Raw genomic sequence first — 10,959 nt, 5'->3', positions numbered from 1 at the left:
CCAATCCTACTCGTGTATACTCTCAAGCCTAATATATATGTGTTTATGTGTGCCTGGACGTCTCCATGCAGTTGTACATCAGCGATGAATTATCCATCTTTGCATGTATCTGCTCTACGGAGGAGAGGTGTACTGCGTTACTGATAGATTTCTCGCTCAATATGGGCATTCTCAGCAGCCTTCTGGCTGCACTCCCCACGCGCTCTGATACACAGGCACAGCTGCTGACGCCATGACACGCCCGAAAAAGGAGACGCGCGCAGGTTGGGAGCGGAGCAAGCAACCCCCTACTTCAAATGGAGCCTGAGAAAACGTCCGTTCGATTGTTTGTTTTCTCCCTCTCCCTTATGGACGCTGCTCACTTGGTACAGAACGTTGAGAGAGTCGAGTTGCGCTGTCGCCGCGCGACACTGTTCCTCCTTCTTCCTCAGTTGCTCCTTCCAGTAGGCTTCTCGTTCGCGCTCCCCGGGCGTCGCCTCTGCGTGTCCGGTTTCTTGCGCTCGCACCATCGTCTCCACCTTGCTCTGCAGCGTCTCTGCCAGCTGCTTGTCGTGTCGGATGTCGTCTCTCAGGCGCGGAGTTTCTTCGGGTTCTTCAACTTCGCTCGAGGGGGAGCTGCGACTCTTCTTCTGTCTAGTGCTTCTCGACACGGGCGCCAGGGGCGACGGGGGCCGTGTCTCCCGGGGACTCTTCAGGCAACGGACAGCGGGCGAGCGTCGAGGCCGACTCGGAGAGCGACGCACCCCCTGAGTGCGAATGTAGTGTTTGTTATGCTCTCTGGATGGAGTCGCCCCCGAAACGCCGAACAAAAGGCGCAAGAAAGAAAAAGAAAAGAGTGAAAAGGAAGCGCAAAAGGGGAAAAGAGAAAGCGAAAACGGGACATTCTCGGCATCCCCTTTTCCACTTTAAACGCAAAGCATTTTAGACATCTCCACAGACCGACCGGCACGGGGGCACACATGCTTATCATAAAAACATATATGCATTTATGCATATATATATAAAAATATATGCATGTATCACCTTCCATGTAATGGGGAGACCTGGGAGAGAACGAGGAAGAAAAGGAAGAAGAGGGACAGATGGCAAAGTAAGGAGGAGTTGAGGAGCCTCTTGAGACGGAACCAAAAGATGTGTTTGGAAACTGCGTTCTGTCCTCGGCTCGAACACTGTCTGTTCAGAAAAGTTCGCTTCGCCGTGTCGCACAGAACCTACTCTTGCTTCTTCAATTTCTCTTCCGTCTTCAGAAGTTGTTCTCGCGCCTGCGCGAGCAATCCTCTGAGGGTTTCTATCGTCTGTTGCTTTTCCTTCTTCTCCCACTCCCATTTTTCTTCTCTCTCCTCCTGCTCTCTTTCCAACTCGCGCAGCCGCAGCCGCGCCTTCTCGGCCAGGGACGACGCTTCGCGCTCCCTCGAAAGCTGAGATTGCAAATCCTTGTACCTGAGCATCCCCGGAAGACAGCAAGTGACGATCATCGGCGCAAAAGTGGCAGCGGATAGGCACATGCAGACGCCAGCTTGTATGTACACACAAAACATCTCTTGCACGTACAGGGCCCAAAAATTCACGGAACACGCAACTCTATGCATCCAAAAATATACACATTTTGGACAGAAGGAGAGCAAGGCAAAACGCAGGGGCGGTGAGGTCGCCGACATATGCACCAGAGGTACGCAGAGAAACCTCCCAAACCAGAATGGTAAAGGACACACGGAGCGCTGACTCGAGGGAGACGGCTAAAGGAAAGATACGCTTGCATGCAAATAAAAAACATATAAGCCAGCAAATATATATATATATATATATGTACGCCGTCAGACAGACAGGCCTTAGGACCGGCGAGAAGAGAGGAGAGCACACAGGTCGTGGGAGGTGTCCAGAGGTCGACGAAGAAAGAGGGCGAGGCGCATGCGTCTCACTTTTTCATGAGGAGCTGGAAGTTTTCCACGGCCTTCACCACGTCCTGCAGGAGCCTGTCGACCAGGCGCGTGTTGACGGCGTCGAACTTCTCCGTGTACTGAAGAGAGAGCAGTTGCAAACGCACTCTCTGGAAGGCGGCGTCTTCAAGGGACTGCGACTTGTGCACATCTCCAGAGCCGCAAGCAGAAGAAGAGGGGGCCGAAGCGAGGGCCTCCTGTTGAGGAGCGAAGGGAGAGAAGACATTCTCGTGCTTTGGAGAGGAAGGACAGAGAAGGTCATTGACATTCCCCACGCGATGGCCAGGTGCACATACACTGGAACAGCTGCGGCCATGAGGCGCCGAGGGCCAGCCTTCCCGCGAGCGAAGCAGACACGGCCCCGTCGAGCGTTTCGGTGTCTCGTGCTCGTCGCCTTCGCGGCCTCCCGGGTTGCTGGAGCTTTGTCTCGAAGATGCGCGACGAAAAGGACACAGATCCGTGCCTCTTTCGTTGTCTGCCACAATTTGGGCGACCTCCCTGACGCAGCCCTGTCCTCCTCGCCTTCCCCCCTCTTCTCTTTCTTCCTGCGTCGTTTCCTCCCCCGCATCTTCTGCGGAGGGAGGGAGCGGAAACGGATCGGAGTCGCGTGCGTGAGTCAAGAGCGTCTGCCCTCGGAGGTGCACGTTTCGTTCTTCCCGCGCCTCTCTGTCCGGCGCCAGGATTTCCCCATGTTTGTGAGCTGTGCGACACGCCACGGCGGAAGGCCCAGGCCGGTAGAAAAGCGTTCCGCTCTCGCCGAGGGGCTCAGGCGTCTGCGGCGAAAGGAAAGAGAGAGAAAGGGTGGAGTAAGGGGAGGGAATAGACGGCATTTTGCGGTCGGAAAAGCACGCAGAGCGGCACCAGGGGAGAGGCTAGGCCGACGCGGGAAATGGGGGAATCAGGAGGAACAGGACGGCGCGGTGAGAACCGGCGGAACAAAGGGAGAAGCCGAGCACTTGCGTGCAGCTGCGATGCCGAAAACAAAAGCAAATTTCCTGTTTTCCCAGGACCCAACCGAACCGTTAGGACGGGTGGGTGTGCGCTGTACGTACACCCACGAGAGGGCGCGCGAGAGCAAGCATCGGCAGAAACAGAAAGGCTGACGCAAAGTTGACGAGAGACTCGAGACAGCAGCTGCGGATTATGTGTCCTGTGCGTTAAGAAGCACAGACGCAAAGAGAGAGAAGAGCACAGAAGCACGCAGATACACCGCCCTGATCATCGAGAGCCATCGTCGTGACACGCGACTCATAGAGCACACACCTTGTGACGGAAGACCGGGTCGATTGCTCCGGTCATCCTTTTGGCTGTCTTCTTTTGAGAAAGCTTTCCAAACGAAGAAAGGACAGCTGGCAAGGAAGCGTCTTCACGAATGGTGTCTGGTGTGTTGTCGTGAAAAGAAACGCCGCCGTGTGGCATGTGTACCTACTGTTCGCGGCGCCGAGTCTTTGCGTTCCCAAGTGCGAGGAGGCCAACAGAAGATAGAAGGTTGAGACAGGAAGAAAGATACACTTTTCTGATTTTTATCGGGGGACGAAATTGCTACAGAAACTTGTTCTGGGCGTGTGCAACGCAGGAAAGAAGACCCCTGACCACGGAAGTGAGGAGAGTTTGGGGGCTATGAGCTCGGTGTCTTGTAAAATGAGGCGCGAAAAAACGCGGTTTCTTCGTCGCTTTTTCTCCCCTTTTATCAGCTACCTTATTCCACAGCACATCGTCCGCATACAGGAAAAACGGCGGCTAGTGAGAGATAACCCTCGGCCTCCTTTGACCTTCGCTCTTCACTCTCTGTATGTAGACGAGGCGCTCTGCTTTCTCCCGGGGTGTGCCGATCGTGCTACCTCCCTCTTCGTTGTTGCCTCACCTCCTGTCTCTTTCCCGCTGGCCCCTCTCTACTCTCCCTACTCTAGATCTCTCCGTCCGTCCAATTTTCTCTCTTTCCCCCCCTTTTTCTTTGTCCCCGTTTTTCTGATCCATGTCGTCGTTTGTCCACATGGCGTCTCTCCTGCCGCAGGACACTTGCTACATCTCTCGCAAACTGTGCTCTTTGAAGAACGCGTTTCCTTGAAGCTTATTTTCACTCAGTTGCTACCTGCCAGTACCTTAAACGCTAAAATCAACTCCTCTTCTTTCAGCACCACACCAGTGAGGCTGCGTGGGTAGTCGCCTCGCTGTTCCAGCGGCTCTCACTGCCTCTGCGTTCTGCTCCGTCGAAAGGGTACACGGTAGGAAAGCTGTTTTTTTCGTTTTAATTGCCAGAGGATGCATCAAAAACGACACAGGTGTCCGTGTCATCCTAAATCAGAAAACGTGGAGGAACAAGGAGGAAAAGCCTCTCCCCTTCTTGTGACTGCTGTGTTGTGGGCGTACCCCGAATCAACCGACTCTGTGGTTCGCAGTTCAAGGGAACATCCTGCATCCAAAGTTACGCCGAGCGTCGCCACTCAGCTTTGTTCATTCGCTGAGCGCCGTGCAGCACAAGGAAAAGGTCTTTCGAATAGACACTCTCCTCCTGGCACATTCTGCTGATAGACTCTCGTGCCCGGCGAAGGGCGGTCGGAGAGATCTTTCTCGTGTTCACCGGAAAAGGTGTGCTGGAAGGATAAGAGACCGTGTAATGGTCTGAGAGTCGGGTGTCTCGGGTTCAAATGACCGTTGTGGGCTCCTCTGATACAAACACGCCACGCCCAAATGTCCTACCGGAAAACGTAGCTTTTTCTGGAGACCGGCCGGCGCGGCGACTGCTTGCAGCGCCCCAGGAAACGCGCGGAGTGTGCAGACCAACAGGACACAGTGGAGTTTTAAAAGGTCGAGGATCGGAACCTCAGGGAAAAACGGGTTAGAATGGTGAAACACAGTTTCCCTCTTCCGAGGCAAAAGAAAAAGCCGACGACGGGGCTCGAACCCGCGACCACGAGGTTAAGAGCCTCGCGCTCTACCGACTGAGCTACATCGGCGAGTGTACACCCACGGCAACCACGAACGTTTGGTTTCGTTTCTCGGCGTTCGTTTATCGTTTGCCTAAAACGAGGTCTGCTCTGTGAAAACAGCGTCTTCTGCAAGCAGGTACCAGTGTTTTCAAGAAACAGTCGGTTGACCCTTTCATTTTTCAGCAACAAACGGACACTGAATAAATCAAACTAAGCCGACGACGGGGCTCGAACCCGCGACCACGAGGTTAAGAGCCTCGCGCTCTACCGACTGAGCTACATCGGCGACTTCGTTTGCATAGTCACTCTGACGTTTGGTTTCGATTTTCAATGATCCCTTTTCTTTTGTCATACGTAGTATGTTTTGCGAAAACTGCGTGTTGTACTAGTACCTAATGGAGACGTATCACCTCCACGAAAGACAGAACCATCTATCTTCTTCTTTCTTCAAGCACGTCGGCTGGCCGTACAGCACGTATATCCAGCCCCCCGTACACCGGTATCAGTATACCTCTGGAAGCTTTGTAATCTATTAGGAGCTCAGTCACGCGAATCAGAACCTGTTTTGTGGAATCGGTTCAACCTTTATATATATATTTATATGGGTAAATATATATATATATATATTAGAAGATTGGAAATCCATGTCAGGACGATGGAGTGTGCGCCGAGCCGGCTTCAGCTGTCAGGCTTCTCTGACATCGAGGCAGTCCACAAGCGCGGCGGTTTGTCACGAGTGCTGCGGCGCTCTATCATTTGTTCTTCTAGATATATGCAAATTCCTGTGAAGCAAAAGAGAATGGAGGCCTTCCGGATGGAGAGGGTACGCGCTATACTGGCGCTTGTGGGGTTTTCCACTGGTGAGGTTATTGGTCTGCTGACAGCATTCGGCGCATGAAACCTGTTCCTGCCGGAGTATCGCCGATGTAGCTCAGTCGGTAGAGCGCGAGGCTCTTAACCTCGTGGTCGCGGGTTCGAGCCCCGTCGTCGGCTTTTTTGCTTTGCAACTCCGTCATTGCTCGAATCACTTTCACCTGAGACGAGGCTTCTTTATGGAAACAAGTGTTCCTGTTCCTGGGGAGAAAGGCGGTCGCTGGTAGTCCGGCCGTCTGGCGTGCATGCATTGGCATAAACGTTCTCGGCCGTGGGAACCAACGGGGCCCGTGAAAGGTAGAAGGGGTTGGATCACATTTCTTTGTTTTTTTCATTCGCGGAAGAGATTAGCGTGCATCGTTTTTCTCTGGAGTGCTCGGAAATTGGGTCAGCGCGGTGAAATTCGCCCTCCATTATTTTAGGGGGGTGGTTCCCTATTCTGCGTGCCGATGAGAGAGGTATTTATCAGTGAGGTGGTGCATTTTGTCAAAATTGCCCTCGAACACGTGGGCAACGTTCTAATTTGTTATCGCGTTTCGGGAAGAACATGCCTTTTCTCTCCTTTCCTCCTGCTCTCTTCACGGAGAGAGTTCCGGCGTGATCTGCCGTCGCGTCGTTGTGTTCGACAGTCTTTTGTGCTGTGGTAATCATCAGCTTTGTGCCTAGAGTTGCGCCTTCCGTGTTTTTTTGTTGGTGCCCCTAGTGCTCGAAGTCGCCCTTGTTGTAAAGTGCCTGCTTCATCACTCTTCAGAGGAAAGAAAAGTGTTTGCAAGCCTGTGCATGTGCGTCAGGTTAGGGAAGTACTCTAGTTCACTAAAGTAGTTGGTGTAGCCGCAGACGGGAGGAGAGACTGCCGGAGATCATTGTACAAGTTGGATTTTGTTTCTTTGGGGTGTCCTGCGAGCGGGCCACCAAACGCATCAATACCGGAGCGTGAGAAGTTCGCATGGTGGATCGTTTTCCCGGCTTGTAGCGACACAGCGAGGTATCTAGGATCGGGTGACAAATCTCGTCAGAAGGCGTACACACACAGCCACACACACACACACGCACGCAGGAGATCCAGGAACGACGTACGCACGAGTGCCAGAGTGAACAGTAGTAGAGGAGACCGTTTTCTCATGTTTCAGGAACGAATGCATGGGTGTTTTGCTGAAACGGATACGCTCGGCAGCCCCGCGCGTGCATGCGACTCCAGACCGCGTGCCTGTCTTTGCTTCATGCATGTGGAGTGAGGAAAGGTTCTGTTTGAAGGCTGACGAGGATGAGAACGGCAAGTTGCTCCGCAAGAAGCTGCCGGTTCATGGGTACTGACACAGCATCTGCCTCCCGCATCGCACAGTCGGCAGAGGGAAATCGAGGTCACCATTCTCGTGGTGCGTCCTCTTGCTTCTTTCGACTGTTTTGTGGGTGCTGATGCTTGCCATGGAATTCGGCAAAAGCTCTTCAGTGCGCGCCGAAAATAAAGTAGTTTTCAAACTGAGTCCGCCATCGCCTTTGTGTCTTCCTGGACGGTTTGTGTTGTGAAGTGGCCTTCGTTTTCTCCCCATATGGAGTAAAAAAAAAGCTACTCACGCAATGTAGGAAACAGGCACCACGCGGGGTAGCACATCTCCCAGAAACGAGGACTGCTGCTCCCTTCCCCGCAAGGGTGCGCAATGCCTCACATGATGCACGTTCCCGTTTCGAAGACCCAAGAAAAATTGATACAGAGAGCAAAGATGTAGCGTTGGTTTTTTCAAGCAGTCCTCTCCACACATCTGTGAGATCATCATCAATCCTGATAGCGATGCCAGAACATCGCTCCGGCTAGTTTCTGGCCAGGGGCAAGCGAGGGACGCGTTCACACTGTCATCTTTATGAATCGAGGAAAGCGAAACAACAAAGAGAAACAACGGTTTCGGATGATACTACTTTTACCGCCACGTAAAATGCTAGAAACCATTGTTCCGGTGCGACATATTTAGGTGGCTGTTATGTTCAGGAGCATGGGAACGGCTACGCACCTCAACTGGAAACGTGCTGGAACACTGATTGTAAGAGCGCTGAGCTAGTTACTCAGGTTGACACTCATGAGCCCGAAGCCATAACTTCGCAGTCTCAATGGTTCGCGATTCCCATCGTTTCTGTATCGCGTGGTTGTACCGTCGACAGTGACGGGAGTTAACCTAGGAGAACGAAGCCAAGCACCGCTTGTACCACCAAGAAATCCACAAGAGAGAACCCCCAGAAGAAGAAGGAAGCGGAAGGCAACACCGAAAAGTCGTTTCCAAACAATTTTTGTTGGCGCTTGACGCTGCTCTACCCTGGAGGTGCGCCGACATGCATGAGCCCACCAATACCAATATATCTCTCCATGGGAAAGTCCCTGCTTCGCAGTTTTTCTGTCCGGAACCTGGCCAGCTCTGGAAATGAGTGGAATCTTTGAAAAACCTGTTCGCCAGCGACGCGAGGCGTTGCCCTCTGCCAGTAAATGGGAGCCTTACACAGAGTCCTTGCGCGCTCAGACAACAGCCGATCACTACTCGCGTTGCACCGCGTTTTCACACACATTTGCTTTAAAAAATCGGGCACTTTTTCGAGTGTGCCTCCAGTTTTTGTCACCGGGTTCCCCGGGTTCTGTTTGCCCAAAGGGCCAGAGCCCAGTCACCACGCAGCCTGGACAAGCTTCACAGATCGTTTCATCCCCGTGCGGCGTCTTGTTTCTTCCCCTCTCCATCCGGCCGCCGCAAAGTCTGTTCTTGCGGGGAAAACGAAGAACACGAGCGAGACTCCGGAACGTTCCGTCTAACATCCTGAGACCCTGTACAGACCACCCGGTTCTGGTACTTTGAGATGCTCCTCACGACGAGAAGCGAAGTGAGTTTCAAAGAAATAAGGTGTGTAGCAGAGAAGTTCGCGTCTGCAACAGATATCTGAAAATAGTGGGAGAGTATCAACTCTGGCTTGCTTTCTGTCAACGCCCAAGAAGTGAGGGTGATGGACTCAAAACTGTTCAGTGTATATATGCAGAAACACCAACTCTGTTCTTTCCAAACTAACGTATTTCTTCCACTACCTCGATTCAACAACTGGCCGACAACTTTGCATGGTTTAAGCCACGAGGCAGTTCAGTAGGCCGTGGTCAGTCCCGGTTTTGTGGATGTTTCTAGAGAGAAAACTCCCAGGAATTCGGCGGAGGGGCAAACCGATCTTCCGTGCACTTCACCATTCTGCTGGCGGCGCCCCGTCGATTTGTTTTGTGGCAAACCGGGCGAGGAGCACGCGATATCGAAGGTAGCAGAGAGTTTGTCTCGAAGTTTCCTTTTCATGGCGAGAAGGATACAACTTCAACTACGTACTCTCTCTCAGAGACAGAGAGGCCGAGGGGCAACGAGAAAACGCCGACTCTCTTGTCGACTGATGTGCATCGTGTACGTGCCACAAAACCTCGAGGTCGTCTGCTACGGGGCTAGATCTGCGAGACTTGAAGGTTGTTGTTTCTTTCCTCTTTCGGAAAACCTGGTGGAGACAACGCCCGCGACACCCATTAACGACTGCATTTTGTTTGCCTGGTGGAGGTCGCCCACTTGCGCCTCGCCTGCGTATTTGCATGAACCGAGAGAAACGTGTCGTGTCTTTCCGTCCTGCCTGTTTTGTGTCCTTCCTTCTCCCTTCCCTCCTCAGCCCTCTCCCCGCCAACCCTTCTTCAAGCAGGGAGAGAAAACGCAGACAGAATCACGTGACCACAATGGAGAGAGAAGGTCAGCCATCTGTTCTCGTGTGCGCCTCAGCGTAGCGGGAGCGCGGGTTTTTGTACACGCCTACCTTTCCCCCCCGCGGCGTATAGATAGCTCCGGAGATTTCTTCTGCTTCGCTTTCTCTGCTGTCTGTGTGAGGAAAACTTTCCTTCTGGGAAGCGAAAACGCGTGGACAGACACTCTTCACCGTCTGCACTCTTCGCCTCTTTTCGCGTTCCCCGTGCAACTCGAATCTCCTTTTCAACCGGCGCAAGACATGCTTGCCAGTCGCCGTCCAGCGCGTGTCCCTTCGCCCTCCGACCGCCACCGAGGTGACTCCCGGCGCGTACCAGCTTCCGGCTAGCGGTCTTGCTCTTTTGCAGCCTTCTCTTCGGTGGGTCTTCTCCGGATTATATCTGTCGCGCGCCGTCGCAGTCCCCGGGGGATGTTTCAACTCTGGCGGCTGCCTCTCTTGTACACTTTCTGAACTGAGAAGTCGCCCCGTGTCGACTTTTCTCCGCCGTGCTGTGCTTTCCGAGTTCGCGCGTTGCAGCGCCTCAAAAGGAAACGGGAAAGACATGAGGAAGGGCCTGGAGAACCGTGTGTCTTCTAAATTGAGGGTTCCCCATTTTCCCTTCCAATCCCCCTCTCCTTCCCCCTTTTCCTCCCGCTCTCCTACTCTCTCCTTTCCTTCGACTTCCCAGTTTCCTCTCTTCGTGCCTTCTTGCCGGGTTCCGATTCCACCTGTTTGCCTCAATCTTTTGTGTGTTATCTCTTGGGCTCGGAGCGCGAGCCTCCTCCGTTCCACAGAGACCCAGAGTCGCCGTGCCAAAGAATTTCGATTTGCTTCGCCGGACCGAGCGACTCTGCTTCGTAGACACCTCCGTGAAGAACTCTCTGTTTCCGAATTCTGCCGCGGTTCGTGCGCATTCTGGTAAGTCCACCGGCGCTGCGACTTCCTGTCAACAACTTCCCCACATCGAGCACTTTCTCCAGGAACTCTGATCCGACACCCTCCAGTTCCACACCATATGTGCTACAAATCGTGCGAAAACTGTGTATGCACTCACCTCTCCCTCGCACTCACCTCTCCCCCGCCTGCGGGTGTTCGCCTTAGTGGAGTAACCTCTTTCCCGATTGATGCGGCCGGTGCCACTCCAATTTCTAACTGAGGCGATTCCGGCTCTTCGCCTTCCTTCTCGAGTGCTTTTGAGACGCGCAACTCTCGTGCACTAAACTGACTACACAGAAACGGACTCTCCTCGCTGCTCCTGTCCGTCTCCTGCTTATAAAGGTAGTTCTTTTTTTCAGTTGTGTGGATGCAAGGAACGTTTAGGCCTCCTTGCACACTCTACGAAGTGTCTGGACGGCTGCTACTCTTCGTAAGAAGAGGATTAGAACTGCCGCTGGCGGTCCTCATCCCGAGAGATCTGTGTCCATTCGCAGAGTCGCAACTTGTCTTGCTCGAGTCTCCACACCGTGTGTTTGTCTCCCTCCTGC

The 10,959-nt window shown here is 53.2% G+C and overlaps 1 protein-coding gene and 3 non-coding genes across 4 annotated transcripts; 1 reads left to right on the top strand and 3 right to left on the bottom strand.

Moving 5' to 3' along the window:
- Positions 1 to 1,915: 1,915 nt before the first annotated feature.
- NCLIV_015840 (hypothetical protein) lies at positions 1,916 to 2,767 on the bottom strand (the record flags this gene model as incomplete). Its single annotated transcript, XM_003881776.1, has 1 exon — positions 1,916 to 2,767. One exon carries the CDS (start codon positions 2,765 to 2,767, stop codon positions 1,916 to 1,918), a length of 852 nt encoding a protein of 283 aa, XP_003881825.1.
- A 2,054-nt stretch (positions 2,768 to 4,821) lies between these two features.
- Positions 4,822 to 4,894, bottom strand: NCLIV_t070003. The gene has a single exon. It is a non-coding gene; the product is annotated as a tRNA-Lys (tRNA).
- Positions 4,895 to 5,080: 186 nt separating this feature from the next.
- On the bottom strand, positions 5,081 to 5,153 carry NCLIV_t070002. Its single transcript has one exon. It is a non-coding gene; the product is annotated as a tRNA-Lys (tRNA).
- A 634-nt stretch (positions 5,154 to 5,787) lies between these two features.
- On the top strand, positions 5,788 to 5,860 carry NCLIV_t070001. Its single transcript has one exon. It is a non-coding gene; the product is annotated as a tRNA-Lys (tRNA).
- The last annotated feature ends 5,099 nt before the right edge of the window (positions 5,861 to 10,959 follow it).

The sequence above is a fragment of the Neospora caninum genome, chromosome VI (assembly GCF_000208865.1).
Source record: "Neospora caninum Liverpool complete genome, chromosome VI".
Taxonomy (NCBI): Eukaryota; Apicomplexa; class Conoidasida; order Eucoccidiorida; family Sarcocystidae; genus Neospora; species Neospora caninum.
The sequence above is the reverse complement of the archived record's forward strand: the minus strand, read 5'-3'. Positions and strand labels throughout refer to the sequence as shown.